Below are 22,057 nucleotides of genomic sequence, written 5' to 3' on the forward strand. Positions count from 1 at the left end.
GTTGAAGACTGTGATAGAGGGTAGAATGTTGGGCAAAAGAGGAAAGGGAAGGAACAGGATAGGGATGTTGGACGGGATGAAGGGCGGAAGAAAGTACTCAGAGATGAAGAGGGACCTGGTGTAGATTAGAATTTAGGGTTGTGTTTTGTTAGTAGTCACAAAATATTTGTTTGGTAGTTGTGTCCATCGAAAAACCTACCTTAACCGGTAGATTACCTTAAAAAAAAAAATATATATATATATATATATATATATATATATATATATATATATATATATATATATAAACACATACAGGTGTAGATTTTTAAAACATATAAACACAAAGTATATATATATATATAACACACAAAATATATATATATATAAGTATATATATATATATAAACACATAAAAACAAAATATATATATATATATATATATATATATATATATATTATTGTCCATAACACACGTATATTCTATCTGCAACATTCAAGGACTCCCCATTCAGGGGGTGTTGGCATGACCGTCTGTTTTCTCGACAGGCTAGCGGTCTTCACGGTTTACCTCGTCTCGTCCTCTTCGCGTCGGAGGACGCGCACTATTCCATCTACAAGATGGCAGCTCTCCAGGGCCTGGGTGAAGACGGTGTGTTCGTCGTGAAGACCGATCCGGAAGGGCGGATGGACGTCGGACACTTGGAGTCGCAAATCGATTCAGCCTTGGCGAAGGGATACGCACCGTTCATGGTTGTAGCCACCGCAGGTCTGTTAGTCTCCCAGTGGAACCCACTGTCAAATCGGATGTCACCTATGTTATGACCGGATATAAATATTTGAGGTGGCCGAGTTTGAGGTGATACCTGCATCTCGATTACGAATGGGATCTATAATGGTTAAACTTGAGCTCACAAATATGAATTATGAATTTTGAAATATTTATAATAGACTTTTTTTAATGAAGGGTTCAAAAAACTGTGAACTCCTCTCGAAATATTGATTATTTTGGGACTTCAACTGCAACAATTTAAATTTTGAAAGGCAAGGAAACCCTGTATATAATAGGCATTATTTCACTAGTATAAAACTTACATCCGACTTTGCGAAATATAATGAAATACATTTTACTTGTCATTTATAGATTAATGTTAAATTCAAATGTGCAACTTTCACACGGCAAAATCCTGTATTTAATAATTATGTGACATTGGGGAAGTGCTTTTCTTAATTATGCCAGTGTTTATTTCATTTTAAATTGTACCTCTATGATAGCTTCTCTTCTTCATTTTTGACGCTTAATTGAATTATCAAATATTGTAATTTCATGGCTGGTCACTCTCACTAAAATATGACTTAGAATGAAATCAACAGCAAAATACGTTCTTCCACCTCTTTTCTATATTCCTTGGCAAACTTATGGTTATTATATTTTATTGTTGCCATCTATTATATTTTAAAGCTCTAAATGAAAGTGATTCATAAATATATAACTCAAAATTAGAAAAATAGTGCATATCGGGTACTACTATTAGTCGATTGATAAGCTGTCTGAATTTTGGAAATATGAAGCATTTGTCATTACAACGATGTGCATTGATAATAAATTGAGAATCTGCGAAAACGTGGATTTCCTATAAATATTTCTGTTACACCTTTTTTTAGGAAAAAAATGATAAACATAATAATTAGATGCAATATTTGCACTACTCAATGGCTTTCATTTGCGTCTTTCTGAAGGAAAGAAAATTTACTGAGATTCCTGTAACATTTTGATTAGTGCAATATTTCTACGTAACATAAAGCCAACCATATCCGAAATGTAGCAATTAAAAATAATGGAAAAAATAAAGAAGAATGAAAAAAATGAGATGACTGGAGAATAAAAACAAGGATACATTGTTTATTTTTAGAGAGGGGGAAGGTGTAAAAAAGGGAAGAAGAGGAGTTGTCATTGAATCCGAGGCAGGGAAGCAAATTAAATAGATTGAGAAGTTGTGAGATGTTGAAGGCAGCAATAAAAGGGTGAATTAATCGATAGGCAGCGGAGAGAAAAGAAATAGATGAGCATTTTTAGAGGATATGGGGAGAATAAAGGTTAAAAAGTTTGAGATGGTATAGGAATACAAAAGGTTAACTAGGCACCCCTCAACGTTTTGAAGTACTTCAGAAGTTCATGAGACATTATTTAATTGGTAGACAATGCGCCATGGCTAGTTGCAAATTGTCACCAAAGAAACATGAGCGAAAAGGAAGTGAATATACACCACTACCTAGAGTTGATAAGTTATAAAATGTGATGAGGCCAAGTCTGGACAAGCACGCGAAAACCCTATCGAATTCCATGAAAATGGACGAGTCCCTCAGTAAATTCTCTTCACCGGGTAATTAACCGGCAGCTTGCCTAAGCGATTCGGAAGCATCAATCATTGTCAATCACCGACTTGACCTTGTTGGGGTAGATCGTTGAAAGTGAAACAATGTGGCACTTTAATAAAATATGAGCGGTCCTTTTGTGGGGCGGCGAAGGCTTGGAGTGTAGACATGGAAGGGAAGATCGGTTTAGACAACCGGACGAAAGCAGGTGGGACAACATTCTTGAGCAGTCGAGGGGCAGGAGTGCGGGTTTCCATCGCTCAGGTTGAGCTGTCAGTTCTTTCATTCCGATCACAAAGTGGCGATGACATTTTCGTGAACTTCAAGGACGATTATTCTTCTCGTATGATACGAGGGAAGATGATCGGGTTACAGTATGAAGAATCTTAAGCGTGGAAAAAATGGAGAAACAATGTATATCTACTATGTGTTGTGATCAAGCGATTAATAGGCCAGAAAAAAAGACTTTTTTCAATTTTCTTATTTTTTACTCATAATTTCCGAAAATAATGTATCGAAAAAAATTAGAAATATTTCATATTATGGGATATTAATCCTTCCATCTTTACAGGTGCACTGACAACACAAATTTTATTCACCCTAGACCATCCATCATTTATTCATCCATGGCCATCAAGCATAAGAATGATAAAAAGAGAAAAGATAAGAATGAGAAAAACAAATTTTCATTTTGCCACAAGTCTGCACTCGCCTTGAGGGTCGTGTACTTGATTATGGTTCTGTGAACCGAAACGCGTGGTACGTTGCCAAATAAACTTGTGGAAAATTGCAAGTTTGTTTTTCTCATAATGACGAACTTCCACTACATCTCGCCTGAATCTTTTGAATGTAATACTATTCATGATTCTTTCTTTATAGCTTCTACTTAAATAATAAGTTCAACTGCTCTTCATCAGACAATTTATTATGGCATAATTCGATGAAATGTATGCTCGAATACTCGTTTCGAATTTCTTAATATCTTTGTATTTTACGTTTCAATAATTTATAAAGTCAATAACACTGGATTCCCCAAATATAATTTGTTTCAAAGACCCTCTTATGAAGAGTTTTATCTCTTAAATACAATACCTTAATCGGGAAAAGAGTATACCTAAAACTATTTCGCAAATTTTGATCAAATTTAAACGATATAAATCTAGAAATACTTTCAGGGGAAATTATATCTGTCTAAATCAAATATTCCATGGTCAGACGCATCGGAATGAAAAATAGTAGGAGTAGCCAAAACTCCCGAACTAGCATTCCCTCTTCCTTGCCCTTTCAATGAAGTCCCTCAATCAGAATAAAGATAGAACTGATGTTGTCCTAATTTTTCATGCATGGATGACCTCATTGCAAAAATTCTGAGGATGCCATCACCGTTAGGGAGTGATATGTCCAATCTCACTCCCTGCGGAGCTGTTCGTTCGATACCGATCGCCAAACCCGCGCTGAATATTAACGAGATTGCCTCTTGTATTCATCAGGAACCACTGTCCTGGGAGCATTTGACCCGCTCCCAAAAATATTCAAAGTCTGCGAGAGATACGGCCTGTGGATGCACGTGGACGCCGCCTGGGGCGGAGGTCTCCTGTTCTCGAAAAAGCATCGCGGGCTCCTCGCCGGAATTGAGAGGTATATGCAGTGCCGAAGTATCGTAGAGCCAGAGTAGACACCGGCATTTAGAGCCCCCATGCCTTTTTTGGGGCCCCGTGACGAAAAATCAAAATAAAATTGAATTGATTTGAACTTTATATGAAATTATAGTGAAGCTACCTTATTTTTTTTCGAAAAAATATAAAATAAAAAAATTAATGAAGCCATTTTCCAAATCTATTAATGACTCAAATGACATAAACCATAGAAATCAGGTTTACATTGCAGTTTTTCGCTCACAAGCCATATGATTAGTGTGCAATTGTAGCAAACACTTTGGGTGAATAAACCCATTTGAAGCTAAAGCTACTGAAAAATTGCCATCGTTCAAAAATTACACAAAAACGATGGAACTCACTTATCGCTCAAATGCGTAAGGTAGACTTCCAAGGTATTCTATAAGATACAGCTGCAAAAATAAGGGACGAGAATGAATGATTTAAGTTTTTTGGTTTATTAAAATTCAGTAATTTCATTTTGATTTGAATATTGCTATTAATGGTAGTCTACCAGTTAACCTAGTATTTGGATGGGCGGTTAAACTAACCACTGATGTATTTATTCCTAAGCTTCACCCAAAACTACATGACACGATAAACCACACCACAATAAACCCTTAAATAATGTTCAATTGCTTCATAATTACTTCCTCTATTGCATTTAATATGCCTATTCGTTTCCTCCCTTTTCCTTGCTTTCCCAGCATTCTTCCCCCATCAAAGTTTCCAAAATGCTATCACCAATCAGCATGCCTGCCATCCACTTTTCTTACATCCTTTGAATATCTTCTACAACCCTCTCTCCACCTATTTGCCATGTACATCTACCATACCTGGTACACCTGCATTTGTTTTACTTTCCTTCCATTTCATTTCTTTTACTATCCTCACACCTAACACTTACAAGCTTTCTACACTTATTTTATTTCCTCAATAATCACATTTCCACACGGCTCAAAACTGCACTCTACATCAAACTTTTCATTCATCTTTTCTTTGCAACTTTGCAAAAGGTCTTAGTCAGGAAAGCCTCGTTTCTTAACATGATTCTTCTTACAATTTATTTCATCTAGTTCATGCACTACAATTTTAATGTTAAACTAAATCTCCCCAAAATAATAATATCATTATCTTTATCTTATTTATATAGATTCTCATCCTACCACAATCACATTGATTTTACAATGTGTTCGATAATTATTGAAAGCCCTGGGCTGACTGGCTCACTGAAGTTTGTTTCATCATCCACAATTCTAAAAAATTTCATGAATTCCTTCCTGACTTTCATTGGTATCTCCTGTTCTTTAGATTCCCCTCTTACCATCATTTATGCCAATAAATTAAAAATAATGGGTGAAAGTGTGTCCCTGTCAAATTCTCATGCCTAACGCTACCATTTCTAACACTCCATCTGCTACAGGCATCTAAGCATAAAGTCTGAAATCATGTACAAGTTCCGGGTGTTTCATATCCCTCAGGTCCACTTCTATCTTCTACAAAGCATTCATCAAATTCTATTCAATTTACTCTGCCAAAATCTTTTCCAAAATTCAAAAAGGAAACAAATACCTATACCCTTGTTATCATAATTTATTTCTATCTGTGACTTCATGACTGCTCTGGTATCATGCACACCTCTATCTTTTCGAATCTCAAATTGATCACCTGGTAGGTAATCATTTGCTCTCTTCTCCAGCTTTCTGTTGAAGTTCCCTAGTGCTACCTTAGCTGTGTGCGAAATTAAGGTTATCACCCTGTATTCCTCACATTCAGCATTTTTTCCCTTCTTTAAAATGGGGAATAAAAATGATTTAAGGAAAGACTTCCAGCCATTTTCTCCCTCATTAATGCTATGAATTAGCTTGTAAAAACTCACCCTTCTATGTTTCTGACCCCTTACATAGTTCCAAAGAGATGTGATATTTCTCCAAGTCCTTATTTGATTTCATTTCATCTAATACTCTTTTGATCTCATAATCAAGTTTGCTTAGACCTAAAGCCTAAGCTATCCTCATTGACATCATATTCTACATCCAAACTTACCATACTTTTTATAGCTTCTACCATATAGTTCCTTTATGTAGTATTTCCATTTCTCTTGTCCCCTTTCTGAGGTGATTGATGATTTTTCATCATATCTCTGATAGTGTGAACAGAGTTTCCTGTCTTCCTTCCTGACAGTGCTTTGACCTTCCTGTGCAATGCCTCCATTTCACTCTTTCTCCATAATATTGCCAAATGCTCACCCTGCTTCTTTAATCACATTTCTTGCCCCCTCACCTTAGTGTATAAGCTTATCTCTTTATACTTTCTTCTATAGCATTCTTCCATTTCCTTCTTCAGTCTGATTTTTTTAAATTTTCTGTAATACATTGCTTCCCCTTCCTTTTATTATTTACATTTCCTATTGTTTGGTTTACAGCTTTAGATATCCTGATTTTGAGTTGTACCCACATTTATTCCATTGCATTCAGCCCATTATGCTCAAAAATATTTCAACTCCCTTCTGGTAATCCTTTTTTCCCAGCTAAAGCTGGTGCATTCCATTCTCTTGTCATCCATCTCACTACTACGCTCTTCAATTTTTCTTTATATTCCATTAACAATATATTATGGTCTCAATCAGCATTGCCCCCAGAAAGAAGTACACTAATTTATAATTCTGTTCCTAAATGTGTGTCTAACAATAATAATATCTTCCTGAGATGTATTTCTATGAATCTCCCATAGTTTCCCAATCTAAACCTATGTCTTTTGTGGTTTCTAAACCAGATATTTGTTGAAATTAAATGGTTCCACCTGCAGACCTCTATTAAATTATCTTTGCAGTAATTTCTGTTTCCTGAATTGTACTACCCAACCTGGCTCCCATTTCTCAGTTTGTGACGGTTGCCACCTTGTGTATTGTTCATTCCAAGAGATTTCTAATTTAGGCACAGGAAACTCAGGGAGAATGTTGGAGGCTTTCTTCGAATTGACAACATATTTAACTTAAGCATATGTTTTTCACTTGTTCTATTACTGAGCAAGCTATTTCTATTCCAACTATTTCTTTGTGGTGGAGTATCTCAATCTGCATTTTTTAAATGTAAATAGTATAATTAGAGAGGAAAGTCTGAAAAGGAGTAAAATTAAATGCAGCAAAGTGTAAATCAACAAAAATAATTTTATGGTGGAATATTTTTCAGGCATGGGAAAAATTATTTGGTAATTCAGTGTGCTATATATGTATGGAAAAAAAATATATGCGTACATATTAAAATTGTCTTGCCAGAATGCCATTTTCAAATGAAACATCTTATTCCTCAGGGCAGATTCTGTGGCATGGAACCCTCACAAACTGCTGGCAGTCCCCCAACAGTGCTCCACATTGCTTCTACGACATGGAGGACTTCTGTCAGCATGCCACTCACGGAGTGCCTCCTACTTATTTCAAAAGGACAAATTCTATGATACCAGTTATGATGTAGGAGATAAGTACCTTCAGTGTGGCAGAAGAGTGGATGCTCTCAAGTTCTGGATGATGTGGAAAGCCAAGGTAGATATTACTTCTTTAAAATTATTGCCACAAAAAAATACCAACCTCAACAAGGGTGAAATTAAATTTAAATTGAAATTAACTGTTTCACTCAACAAGGGTATTTTGATCTTCTTAAATCCATTGATCCAGTAAGTGTGGTTACCTGTGTATGTTTAAAATACTGATTATTTATTGGCTGTTATTTAATACTGTGATGTAATCAACCATAGCCTATGTTACGTGTGTATGTATGTGTATATATGTGTGTATATATAAATATATGTAAAAATATATATAGATAGATATATTTATACACACACACACACATATATATATATCCCTCCCCCTCCCCGGACTACTACCGTGATGTGGTGGAAGGGCTTGTGCGTTCCGATGACCCCTAGAGCTGTGCTGGCAGGAGTAATAATAATTGCTCCTGGTAGGGTCACCCATGCCAGATAAGTGGAAGGTTAGGAGCCAGACGAAAGGTAGTCCACGCAGTATCTGTTCCTAAGTGAGGCTGCTACAATGGCATCTGACCCCAGTGGGGCGGCCAATAAGTGATGGTGTCATGTTAAAAACACTATTGACGAAGGCAACAGGAAACCCCTTAGTTATCATTCCCAAGATTTACATGATGGACTATACAGAGATTTTGAGTCCTGGCAACTACTAGGCTCGGCTCAATCGGCCGTGTGTCGTGCCTGGCAGCGGGGGAGGTAAGGCTTCCGCGGTCGTCATCCCACGAAACCATTGCAAGGGAAAACCAGCAGCAGCAGGACAGAGGACGCAGGAGAAGAAGACCACATTAATTAGAATAGGAACGTGGAATGTTAGGACAATGATGAGGATAGGAAAATTGGAGAATGTTAAGCGAGAGATGGAAAGGGGAAAAATAGATATTCTAGGTCTATGCGAGGTGAGATGGAAAGATAGCGGGGATTACTGGAGTGATCAGTATAGAATAATATACAGCGGCGGGGACGAGAGCCAACGAGGGGTTGCCATAGTATTAAATAAAGAGATAGGAAGAAGTGTAGACAACAAAGAGCAGGTAACGGATAGATTATTACTAGTGGAGATAAAAGCAGAACCGACGAACTTGGTTATTATTCAGGTATACCTGCCACTGAGCAACCATAAGGAAGAAGAGGTCGATAGGATATACGATCAGTTAGAGGATATAATCGCGTGTGTTCCTGCAGGGAAACATTTGATAGTGATGGGGGATTGAAATGCGACGGTAGGCGAGGGAAGAGATGGTGATGAGGTGGAGGACTACAGTTTAGGCACGAGGAATGACCGCGGGGAGAAAGCAGTTGAGTTCTGCAGGAGACAGGGGTTAGTCATCACCAACACTTGGTTTAGACACCACAAAAGACGCAGGTATACATGGAAAATGCCCGGTGACTCAGAAAGGTATCAGCTAGATTATATCCTGGTTAGACACAGGCTTAGGAACAGTGTGATAAATTCACACAACTTCCCAGGAGCGGATGCGGACTCTGATCACAATTTAGTTGTTATGAAATATAGCGTCCGTTTCAAAAAGATAAGGCAGGGGTGGCGAGTTAGAAAATGGAATGTAGAAACATTAAATGGTTTGAAAATGAAGGAAGACATTATTGGAAATGTTAACGCTAAAAGGACTAGGAAACCATGGATCACGGATGAGATGATCACAAAGATGGATGAGCGGCGAAAATGGAAGAATGTAAATACAGAATTAGGCAACATGAAGTACAAAGAATTGAACAATAAATTGAGGTGGGCAACAAATAAAGCAAAAGAAGCATGGTGGAAGACCAGTGCAAGGATATGGAAAGTCTTCAGAGGAAGGGTGAAATCGGTGCACTGTACAGCAAAGTTAAATCGTTATCGGGAAGTAAGAAAGGAAGAGCTATGCTAACAGTTATAGATAAGGCGGGTAAGGTAATAGTTGACGCAGGAAAGATCCAAGAGAGATGGAAGGATTATATAGAAGAACTGTATAGTAAAGAACTTAGACCAACAAAGTTAGACATTGAAAAAGAATATGACGTAGAGGAAGACAGCTTACGTCCAGGCATACTAGACCATGAGATAGAAAGGGCATTAAGGGAGATGAAACTAAATAAGGCAGTGGGGGTGGATAACATGCCCATGGAACTATTGAAATGTTTAGGAAAATGTGGTAGGAAGAGTCTATATGGGCTGATTGGTAGTATTTATGAGGAAGGAATCTGGCCAGAAGACTTTGTGAGATCAGTATTAGTTCCTATTCCGAAAAAGGTAAAGGCTACATCATGTGAGGACTACAGGACGATAAGTTTGATATCCCATGCAGCTTAAGTTGTTCTCAGGATAATAAACAAAAGGATAGAGAGCAGGGCAAATGATTACTTGGGGAATGATCAGTTTGGGTTTAGGAAGGGGAGAGGTACGCGTGATGCAATTGCAGTAATGAGATTATTAATCCAGAGGAATATAGAACACAACCAGGAGGTATTTGCCTGTTTTGTAGATTTCGAAAAAGCGTTTGATTGAGTGAATTGGGAAAAACTAATGAGTATATTGAAGAAAATAGGAATAGATGGCGGGATAGGAGGCTAATCCGCAATCTGTACATGTCTCAGGCTGCTCAGGTGCGGGTGGGAAACAGGGAGCCCGGATGGGCAGTGTTAGGAAGAGGTGTAAGGCAGGGTTGCCCATTATCACCCTTGCTGTTCAGCCTGTATGCAGAGGAAATGATTAAAGAGGCATGGGAAGAACTGGAGGTAGGAATGAAAGTGGGCGGGGAATTCGTAAAATCAGTTAGGTTTGCTGATGACCAAGCCTTAGTTTGTCAGTCAGCCAAGGGGCTGCAAGCATTGCTGAGTGAATTGGAAATTCAGTGCGACAGGTATGGGATGAGATTCAATATTAAGAAAACAAAGGTTATGCGATTTTCTAGAAAGAAAAAGGCCAAGCTTAACATTAAAATAGGAGGGCAAAAACTAGAGCAGGTAGAACAGTTTACGTATCTCGTTAGTGTTTTGACCAACACGGTCAAAGTAGTGGGAACTTAAGGAGAAGAATTGCGCTGGACAAAGATGCTTTTACAAGGAGGCGGGAGTTGATGACGGGGACGTTGAGTAAGGATGTTAAGAAAAGACTCGTAAAAACTTTGATATGGAGCGTAGGTATGTACAGTGCGGAAAGGTGGTCATTGAAGCAGGAGGATAAACGTAGACTGGAAGCTTTTGAAATGTGGGTTTGGAGAAGAATGGAGAAAGTGAAATGGACCGAGAAGAAAACAAATGAGGAAGTACTAGGTATGGTGGGCGAAAAGAGGGATTTGTTGGGAGAAATCCTATGGAGGCAGGAAAATTGGATGAAGGGGTTATTGACCGGCAGTGGGTTGTTGAAGATTGTGATAGAGGGGAGAATGTTAGGCAAATGAGGAAAGGGAAGGAACAGGTTAGGGATGTTGGACGGGATTAAGGGAGGAAGAAAGTACTCAGAGAAGAAGAGGGGTCTGGTGTAACGCAGGATACAGGATTTTGAGTTTTGTCAAGAATTACAAAATATTTACGAGGGTCATCCGGAAAGTAGTACCCGTTCGTGCCGCATGAAGTGCTGACGACGCGAGTAGCCGCTGGACGAGGTCAGATAGCTTCAGTGGCTTGTCTGCCTTCTCTGAGCCAAGTTGCGTGACGCTAGCATTGCCTGTGTTGTTTCTGTGATTGTTTACAATGTTTAAAAAAATTGAGAACGCCGCCAGTTGTGAAGTGAGGGCAGTGATTAAATTCCTCAATGCAAGAAACGTTCGCCCATGTGATATTCATCGCCAATTAAAGGAGGTGTATGGAGACAATGTAATGGACGAGTCGTCTGTTCGGCGGTGGTGTCGCAACTTCAACATGGGGAGGGGGAACACACACGACGATGAGCGTTCGGAGAGACCGTCTGTCATTACAGACCAACTGGTGAGCTCAGTTGACGAATTCGTGAGGAACGATCGGCGCGTCACAATTGATGACATCTGTGAGCATTTTCCCAATGTTTCTCGAACAATTGTTCATGAAATTGTTAAACACCATCTACATTATGCAAAAATTTGTGCAAGATGGGTCCCTCGCGTATCTCAATGAGCTGGCGGCGAAGGACTATGCAGCAGGAATACAGAAACTTGTCACACGTTATGACAAATGCCTTAATTTGCTTGGAGATTATGTTGAGAAGTAGTTTAAAGTATCCTCTTTCAAATAAAATTTTTTATGTTTGTTAATATTTACTTTTGTGTCTTTATTTCACGAACGGGTACTACTTTCCGGATGACCCTCGTATATATAGATGATTTCATCGACGTAACATGGAAGTGTTGAATAATAAATTGGACAGCAACAAACAATATAAAAACACATAAAAAGATCACTCACACGTTATTTCTTGATCATTTTGATTGAATTCTGCTCCGTCTTCATCGGAAGATATAGAAGTAATGACTGCTGGAATAGGAGAGGTGAGGGGTGCAAGAGAAAGTGTATACCTTTTCTCTCGCACCCCTCACCTCTCCTATTGCAGCAGTCAGTACTTCTCTTTCTTCCAATGAAGACCGACCTAAATTCCATCAAAATTATCAAGAAATAGCGTGTGAGTGTTCTTTTTATGTGTTCTTATATTGTTTGTTGCTAGAGTTGCCAGAGTTGCTGTATATAGAAGTAATGACCATTACTTCTATATCTTCCGATGAAGACAGAGCATAATTCCGTCGAAATGATAAGAAATAACGTGTGAGTGATCTTTTTCTGTGCGTCTATATTGTATGTTGCTGTCCAATTTATAATATATATATATATATATATATATATATATATATATATATATATATATATATATATATATATGTGTGTGTGAATAGATTCAACAGGTTTTCAATATAATTTCCTGTTTGGAAAAAGCATCATTTTTCACTATAATTAAATGAATCTACTTCTGTGATATTTTCAGATAGATGTCATCATATTTTAAAATTTTATTGCATCTTTGATGAATAATATTCTCCACCATCACCAGTTACCAACCTAATACTACCTCTACCAACTCCTACCTTTCCTTATATCCTAAATGTCCCAATTACCACTGCTTCATCCGATCATACCTTGACACCCACAAAATCCCTTATTTTACCAATCCCATTGTAACAGAAAAACGGACCTTTCCCAACTAGCTGCAGATCTGAATCCCAAAGGGTACACCAAAATCAGAATTATAAGGATGCAGCCTGGCCTTACACCTTTTCAAAGCTGCTCTACAAGACATCTCCTTAGAAAATGACTCTCAAAATAAAAAACTATTGTGGTGCCTCGATTTCAATTACTGAATGTATCCCGTCAGATGATTGCCTCCCAGTGAGACCCTGCAGATGCAGTCTTCACACAATTATTTCTTCTACTGCCTTATACTCAATTTAATACAGTAGTACTTATTTTCTATGATAATTTTCCAGCATTGTTTAATCAATTGTCTTTATTTCATCTTTAGGGAACAATAGGACTTCAAAAACATGTTGACAAAATCATGGACAATATTAAATATTTTTTGGGACAAGTTCAAAGAAGAGCTAGTTTTAAGCTAGTTCTGGAGAATCCTGCATTTGCAAATGTTTGCTTCTGGTTTGTGCCTCCCAGATTACAAGGATCTCAAAACAGTCCTGAATATTGGTCCGAGATTCATAAGGTAAGCGCTTGTATCTAGATGCTGATGAAGGATATTGTGAGTAAAGCATAAACTCTAGGTGCTTCTGTGGCAGGTCAAGCCAAAAGGCTTGTGGGTGTGCATGCTCAACTAGCTAGGTACCCCATGACAGTAGTTTTTTGAGGAATCAATTTAAATATAAACCTATACTGTATCAACTTTAGGCTTTGCAATCATCAACCAACTTATTAAATGGTTTGGTGAACTATTGGGTCCAGCGCTCACCTGCTGACTTGAGTTTTATGCATTTAATATAAATTATGCCTCCAGACAGGACATATTTTCTCGCCTTATTGACTTTAACGTTAATTAGTGACGTTAGCCTCTGCATGGTAGGTGAGTCAAAATAACCTCCTTAAAAGGAAGATGTGATGTCAAATAGGTGAACAATTCCATGCAATGTCAATTCTGGATTCTTTCCAGTTAAGCATGCACAGTCAAGGTCAAAGGTAAGTCAAATAATTTATATTAGGCATGGGCTAATACAACAACAGTGATCATAATTATATCATAAATAACTAGATATGTAAAAGTACCAAACTTTCAATTTGGGCAATGAAATGTTCTCTACAACTGCTATCTAAGATTTTTTCAGTATCATAAAAGTATTATACATTATCAAGAGGCTCACCATTGAAAAATGTGAGTTTTGGAAAAATTAAATTTTTTGCATTCATCTGTTTCGCTTAAATCATGACTAGAGAGCAGCACATATCACTTTCAGCCATCAAAAATTACAACTGGCTTGGTACCCAGCTAGGCTAACACAAGTTTACTACTTGATTGTTGGAGCTCAACTTAGACGTCCACTGTCTGTTGACACATATTTCACTTGACTTCACTTGACCACCCCACTTTATATTAAACACTGCAAATTCCACCTTTCTTTTATTTTGAAATATCACTTACACCACACATACATACCTGTAATTACCTTTCTCCTCCACTAAGACACACCTTACATTCCTTCATACATTCATAGCTGCTGTTTACTTTTAATATCCAATTTTTATGCTCTACTCACCTTTTCACAGCTTATCTTCAGATATTTATTTAACTGTTCTTAGTATTCCACATGTTTTACTCTCACTTAATATTTAATTCTGCTTTTTCACTTTTCCACCCCTCCTAATCCTCTGATTTTAACTTGCATTTCGGTTTACTAATCATAATCACAATCTTTATTCATCCATGCAATGGAGATATCCATGTAATCAAATTTCATCATTGCAGGTAATATACCACTTAAGGTTGGTTTTGGATGGGCACAACTGCCAAATAATTATTTTGTCCTTCATAACAAAAAACAGCCCAACATCCTACTCAGCAACTAAGTCCCTCTTCATCCCTGCATACTTAATTCCTTCCTTCATTTCATCCAATACCCCTTTCTTATTCCTCCTCCTTCCTCATTTGCTCAACATTCTCCCCTCAATCACAGTCTGCAATATCCCATCGCCAATCAATATACAGCCGTTTCTCCTGTCTACTGAGTTCTCCCAAAAATTACCTCTCCTCCTGAACCATTCTCAGCACCTCCTAATACGTTTTCCTTTCTTTCTACTTCACCTTCTCCATCGTTCTCTACAGCAACATTTCAAAAGCTTCCATCTATGCCTATCACCCTGCTTCAATGACCATTTTTCTGCACCATACATAACTACGGTCCATAAAAAAGTTTTAATAAGCCTTTTCTTAACCTCTTTACTCAACATCCCCGTCATTAATTTCCTCCTCTTTGTGAAAGCTCCTTAGCCTAATACAATTCTTCTCCCTCATATCCCTCATATCACTACTTTGACCATTTTGGTTCAACACATTTCCAATATATGTAAACTATTCCACCTGCTGTAGCTTTTGCCTTCCTATTTTAATGCTAAGCTTAGCCTTTCTCTTTCTGGAAAACAGCAAAATATTTGTTTTTTTACATCTATTATCATCCCATACCTACCACAATGAGTTTCCAATGGTCTCAGCAATGCTTAAAATTCCTTGGCTGACTGACAAACTAAAGCTTGGTCATCATCAAACCAAACTGATTTTACATATTCCCCACCAACTTTCATTCCTCTCTCTAGTTCTTACCACGCCTCTTGTTACAGTGATTTAATAGAATTAAGAGTGAGTAAAAAATGGGCAAGAGTACATTTAAAATACAATGATTATGAAGTTCAGCTCAAAATACTCATTAATAGAGCACAATGGGTTGGTGCACAATCATTTTTCAATTAAATTTTTGAACCTTACTTAATGAGCAGGTTTTGCTGGGCATCTTGTTGAATAATTTTATTGCCAAATTGTCAGATTGATAGTAGGTCATAGACAGCCTATACTGGTTTATATATATATATATATATATATATATATACATATATATATATATATATATATATATATATATATATATATATATATATATATATATATATATATATGCTTTCATAGACGTAACACGGAAGTGCCGAATAGTACAATACACAGTAACACATAATATAGAAACACAAAAAAAGAGAACACTCACACGTATTTTCTTGATATTTCGACGGAAACAATCCGTCTTCCTCTGAAGATATAGAAGTAAAAGTTAACTTAAAAAGGTGATGGTGTAGAAATGGTTAATATATTATGCGAAAGAAAATAGTAGGTTCGAATGACAAGTAACTTCCCACCCCTGCACATGGCTCAGAATGCTAAGCTGCCTGTTGTAGACAGAGAGTTGGGATGGCCTGTACTAAACAGGAGAGTGAGAGAGACACTTGTATCACCTGTTCTTTTCATGAGGTAAGAGAGGCATTGGGAGGGCTGGAATTAAGAGTAAAAGTAGGTGATGAAACCATGCAATAAATTGGATTTGTGGATGATCAAGCTTTAGTTTGCCAATTACTGAAGGGGTTGCTGAGCACATTGGAAAAAAAGAAGAAGAATTGCATTAGGCAAAGAAGCTTCCACAAGGAGGAGAAAATTGATGGCAGGGATATTGAGTTAGGGGGTTAAGAAGTGGATCATCAAAACTTTGATATGGAATATGGATTTGTATGGTGAGGAAACATAATGGAAACAGAGTATTTTGAGTATGAATGGGATGCTGAATGTAAAGTAGCAATGGGATGTTGAAGACTGTAAAGAAGGGAGAGTGTTAGGTAAGTAAGGAAGGTGTAGGGTATTCATGATGCATGGGATAAAGGAAGAAAGGAAGTATGCAGAATTGAAGACAGGCATATTGCAGTGTCAGACATTAGGTAGTGTTTTGTTAGAAAATGCAAGGAAACGTATTATTGTACAATGATATAGCCTGTGTCCATTCAAAACCTATCTTACCCAGTAGAATATCAGTCATGATAATAATAATATCCCAATATACTTACTGTTTATATTAAATCTAGGAAACAAGTCCCTATTAATATTTTGTTGTATAGGCTTCCCATTGATCTAAATTTGATGGCTGTTAAGATATTTATTTTTGTTACCAAAATAAATTCAATTTTATTTCTCAGCATTGAGAAGGTGGGAATCCTGCTTTTGCCATTCATAGATGGAGTACCTAATTCTATGATCTTAAAATTAGACTTTCAGAGGAGGCAGATGCTAAAACATTTGTATTACCCACTTAACATACCGGGCATTATTCCAGATACAGGATTTATTATGCTTGGGAGGTTATTACGATACCATAGGAATAGTACTCACTCAGCCTCATGCATAACCCTGAGGTACACCCATGGTGAATTCTTTTGTTAGTGAAACAGAATTGGAATCAATTTTATTGAGGACACCACTTTGCTGCCTTCCTCTTAAACAAGACTTCATCTACTAATGTGATGCACCTCTTATGCCGAAGCCTTCAAATGTCAACAAAAAATTGAAAGTTTAAATGACCAGAGCCCATTGAGTAATCAAACACCAACATCAGCAATTCTAATTTTTTGCCCAGGTGAGGCAATATTTTATTAGCAGCTCCATAAAAAGTTGTGGGTAGACCTCAATTTCCTAAAATATGGTTGGATATAAAAATTTCTTTCAAGTACCATGTAAATTTAGTGTAAAAGTAATCAACATGAATTGATTTGATACATATAGCCTTTACCCTGGTGAAGGTATATAACTTTGACTACTTCCAGAGGACAGGGAACTTTCCAAGCTAGAGTGAATCATTGGTAAAAAATAGAAATGGAAGCTTGACTGCTATGAAAGTAATTTAATCACTGATGAAAGGAATTTCATAGCTATATTTAGAATACCATCTAAGCCAGAAGTGAACTTGTTGGCTAAATTTTGGATGATGATCATAAATTCTAGCTTAGAAAAGGAATAAAGAAATTAAGAACTAGATATGTATTCAATTAGACTTCCCTTGTTACTCTTATGTAATAATACTTACTCTTTATTTTATCCATTCCAAATAACCATCACCAATTTTATTTGATGTTAGTATTCAAAATTTACTTTTAATAAAACGAACACATATTATTTTTAGGTGGCACCCAGAATTAAAGAGAAAATGATGAAGAAGGGAAGCTTGATGGTTAATTATCAACCATTGAGAGATTGGCCCAACTTCTTTCGATTTGTGTTACAAAATTCTGGAACTAATCACAAGGATATGGACTTTGTTTTGAATGAAATAGAACAGTTGGGAAAATATATGTAATTCAAAACAAACAATTAAAAATATGTAAAAGAAACACTACCTCTAAAATAGATATTCATCACATGCCCAACAAGAAGATAAATTAGCTCTGATGTGCCTGCAACTCAAGTATGTATATTTCATAGTGAGCATTTACTGAGAATAAATTATGAAATATGTATCAGTTATAGTTAACCAAATAACTGATATGCATTTTTTATTCACCACATAATCCCAGTAAAAATACTGGTCACTGTTAAATTCTATTGGTTATTATTGTAATATAACAAATATAATTGACTGACAGCACTATTGCAGAAGTATTTCAGTGTATGGTTACAATAATTGTGATCCCTCTTTTACCTATCCTAATGACTCACAATTTGTAACACTCATTATAATCCCCCTCCATACTCCTCTTCCTTTCGCTCTATTTTAATTCTCCCCTTTTTTCTCCATCTTCTCTTCCCTTTTTCCTTTTCAAGTTCATCTAAAATCTGATAATGCTTATAAGCACACTTCTGGACCATAAGAATGGGACCTACTTATTCCTTTTGCTATGTTGTATTTTTGCACATATATTTACGGTTATACTTTCTTTTACCAACTTGATATGTATTCATAACTCTATACTTACTTACCCAAATGTAAGACCTTTTATTTCAATATGGAGTAGCTTTGAGAAAGCATTATGTTCGAGGAGGAAATCTAATGGCAAAGTCTTAAATAGGGATGGTGAGAGAAGAATGGAAGGTCATTTGTTTATTAGTAAAGGGCCACATTTGTGAATTACTATTACACAGATTTAATCAAACCCAAGATAATTTATTACAATAGTTGCAATAAAATGAATTAATTTATAGTATAATAATAATACTGAAAAGATGAACTTCTTAGATATCAATCACCCTAAAAAAACACTACCAATAAATTTAACATTAATTAACAATTGTAGCAAATTATTACAGACATGAAATGATGGTGTAAAATTAGATAAACTTTGTATTAAGAAAGAAATTCAGACTAAAGTTTCTTGGTATTTGGATTAATTATAATTTATAAAGGGAAGAACATACTACAAAATCAGTGGAAAAATAATTTTGCTTGGCTATTCTATGAATGTTATGTTTAAATCAACAACCCTGGATGTTCTTCAACCTGAATGGACTCTAGGAAAACCTTAATGGTATCACCCATTAGCGATTTTATCTCTCAAACAATATGCCATCAACAAATGCCGATAAATTTAAAGAAATAAATACAGGTAAAAGAGATTTTACAAAAATCTTGTGTTATGATACTAATAAATATAAGGTATGTAACTCTAAGTAACAGTTTTGATTTTGTCTTTACCATCAATATGCATTATGTTATTCATTTGTATGCTGCATCATTTGTACTTTTTATACAATATGTCTTTTTTTGTTTTGTTTCCCTTTTGATGGCTCCATGCAACTGTTTTTTGCCTATAGAGAGTAAATATTACTATATAGGTGAAGTCTGAACCAGAGGAAGAAAGTTAGGTAAGTGGGGCAGAGGAAATAAGAGAAAAAAGTCTTCAGGCTCTATGAAATCAGGTAGATATGGGTAAATGAGGTAGGAAATAATGTAGGGTAAACAAAGTAAAAGTTCACATGGCAAATGTAACATAATAGTTTTTATAAACTCCCCAAAACCTACATTTACTAGCTAAATTAACTTTGAAGATGTATATACTTACTATATGAGGCAATATTTGGAAAGTCTTTCACAGCATGTACCACAGGTACTCTCTGTGCAGAAGCAATAACAACCTTGAACTACTTTTCTCAGCATAATTTCAACCCATCCAATCAATATGAGTTCTGTTGAACTATATTTGCATGATAGCTCCCTAATGTCTCCCTTTGAACAGTAATAAGGTACAGGTACACTGTACCTAATCAGTCCAAAGGTCGCATACCTAATTATTATTATTTTAAAGGCCGTAATTCCCACTGTGAAAATGGTTCCCATAATTTCAGTTCCATTTTTCCTAATGAACGGCATCATAATAGTAGGTCCATCCAATCAACTAGTAGTAGTAGTAGTAGTAGTATTTAGGGGAGGCAACCGACAGCTGAGGTCATTTGCGCCATAGGGGATGGACAGAAATGGATGAAGGGTGGAGAGAAACCCGGCATCGGCATTAGCCTACTCTTTACGAAAGGTGCCATGGGGTCCGCAGTTTAACGTCCCATCCGACGGACGGCGTACTCACTAAAAGTGCTCTCCATAAAGCACCTCAAGTAGGGACCGAGATACCGCTGAAAAATATTAAATACCATCGGGATTTGAACCCAAGCCCTCTGGGTGGGAAGCCAGTACGTTAGCCCCTGCACCATCTTGATCCCCTTTATCTTTTTATTTAATCTTTATATTAAATTAAATCAACTATGGCAAGGGTACCACCAATATATATATGCCATATTAGAGCAGAATAATTCACTAAAAACCATAAATAAGGATTTGAAATTAATCCTGGATAAATACCTTAAGTATTTGTAGACATTCATTAACTTTTACTTAAGAATATTAGCATAGCTTTGATATTGATTCCTCTATTATTCCCATATGACTCCAAGTATATTTATAAATACATCAAAGTGTTTTAATAACAGTATAATACCACAGGTAAAGACATTTTTGTCATTTAAAAAAAATCAAGAGGCCAACAAGATGTATGTAAAATTATTAATTTTGATGAGTGTTTGCAAAAAGTACAAGAATATGAATAGTACAATGAAAACCACATAGAAAATTATACTAATTGATAAATATATAATATAATAACATACACTAATGATCACCATATTGAGAAATTAAAAAGAATTCATAAGATATTTAAAAAAATAGGAATAAAATATGAATTTCTTTCAGTTCTCATTATTATTTCCGCAAAAGGGTTAATTTATCAAACCAGAGAGCTGAGAGAAACTCATTCAGCATAAAATTTGATGCACCAAAGACATTGATATAAGTCTTTAAAAAAGTAAAATCATTATTTAAAATGTGTGACACAAATTGCTACATAGCTTTCAATTTTCAAAGTTTTTTCTTAAATATTGTTGCAACTCCTTACCCCAAAATCCTATTTAAAAATTTTTCAAAAAAATGGTTTCATTTTTTGAATGTGTTCCCAGCACGTTTCTGCGGATCAAGAGCACAGTTTTCCAATTATTTAATACCACAAGCCAAAATTTATTCATAAGTGTTTCTTCTTTTGATTATATGGTTTTATTGTCATGTAATGTGGAAACATGCCCAAAATATTTCTGCTAATCAATAAATATTAATATAATTCTGTTTCTTAAAGTTTTGTGTATGAAACTTTCCACAAATAAATTTTATATTATATTATTTTTATTACGGGTCGTGGTAGTCCAGTGGGTAGAACATTTGGACTGCTGACCAGAGGGTCCCAGGTTCGATTCCCGGGCAAGGCACTCTGGGCACCTGCAGCTCCACCCAAGCTATGTGATTTTTCGGTTACCAGATCTTTCTGGGAAACCATAACCGGCACAGGGAAAGGAACTGGCCCCCCTACCCTGATGTGTGAATTTCACACGCCGTATAGGGCTTAGTACTGGGTGATCTCTACCATCACCTACTAAACCGACCTTCGGGTTGATTACTGTGTTTATGGTTTTTTATTATTATTATTATTATTGGACATTAAGGTACCAAAACTGGAATCAACTGATGAATACATTAAAGAAAACAAGAGGGATCTCAAGTGTACCGCCTGCCAGTTTCAGTTTCAACTCTTTCCATGCATTCGCTTTAGCAAATTCAAAATAAAATAAACATTCAATTATAATTTCTTCACAAATACTTCCCTCTGTAAAAATTTATATTTTGTTATTTAACCAGTGGTGACATTGATAGTGTTGACATAATAAATATTTTTTTAGTGGCAGATGAAATACTCATTTCCAGTGGCAAAATGCTGTCAAGAAAATAGGAAAAACCTTAGATTATAAGTGGCTCATCATGTGGAAGTGGCTAACTTATTCTGATGTCTAAGATGGTGGTTCTGTGAATACTTTGTGGCTTATACAAATCTGAGCTGAAATCAACTCTCAGCCTCTATATATTTGCAAACATTTGACAACTGGAAGAGGCAGTGGAATTTTTTATAGAAACTAAGCTCATGAATAT

At 36.2% G+C, this 22,057-nt stretch overlaps 1 protein-coding gene across 1 annotated transcript in view; it reads left to right on the top strand.

Moving 5' to 3' along the window:
• LOC139698758 (cysteine sulfinic acid decarboxylase-like) overlaps window positions 1-19,943 on the top strand; it is a 33,173-nt gene extending 13,230 nt beyond the window's left edge. The window contains exons 3-7 of the mRNA XM_071597665.1: window positions 529-748; window positions 3,846-3,993; window positions 7,323-7,551; window positions 13,039-13,233; window positions 17,726-19,943. Of these exons, the coding sequence (XP_071453766.1) occupies window positions 529-748; window positions 3,846-3,993; window positions 7,323-7,551; window positions 13,039-13,233; window positions 17,726-17,899 (966 nt within the window). The 3' untranslated portion in view covers window positions 17,900-19,943. The remainder of the gene's footprint in view (window positions 1-528; window positions 749-3,845; window positions 3,994-7,322; window positions 7,552-13,038; window positions 13,234-17,725) is intronic.
• The last annotated feature ends 2,114 nt before the right edge of the window (window positions 19,944-22,057 follow it).

Source organism: Hetaerina americana, unplaced genomic scaffold, assembly GCF_022747635.1.
Source record: "Hetaerina americana unplaced genomic scaffold, ioHetAmer1.1.p SCAF_9, whole genome shotgun sequence".
Lineage (NCBI taxonomy): Eukaryota > Metazoa > Arthropoda > Insecta > Odonata > Calopterygidae > Hetaerina > Hetaerina americana.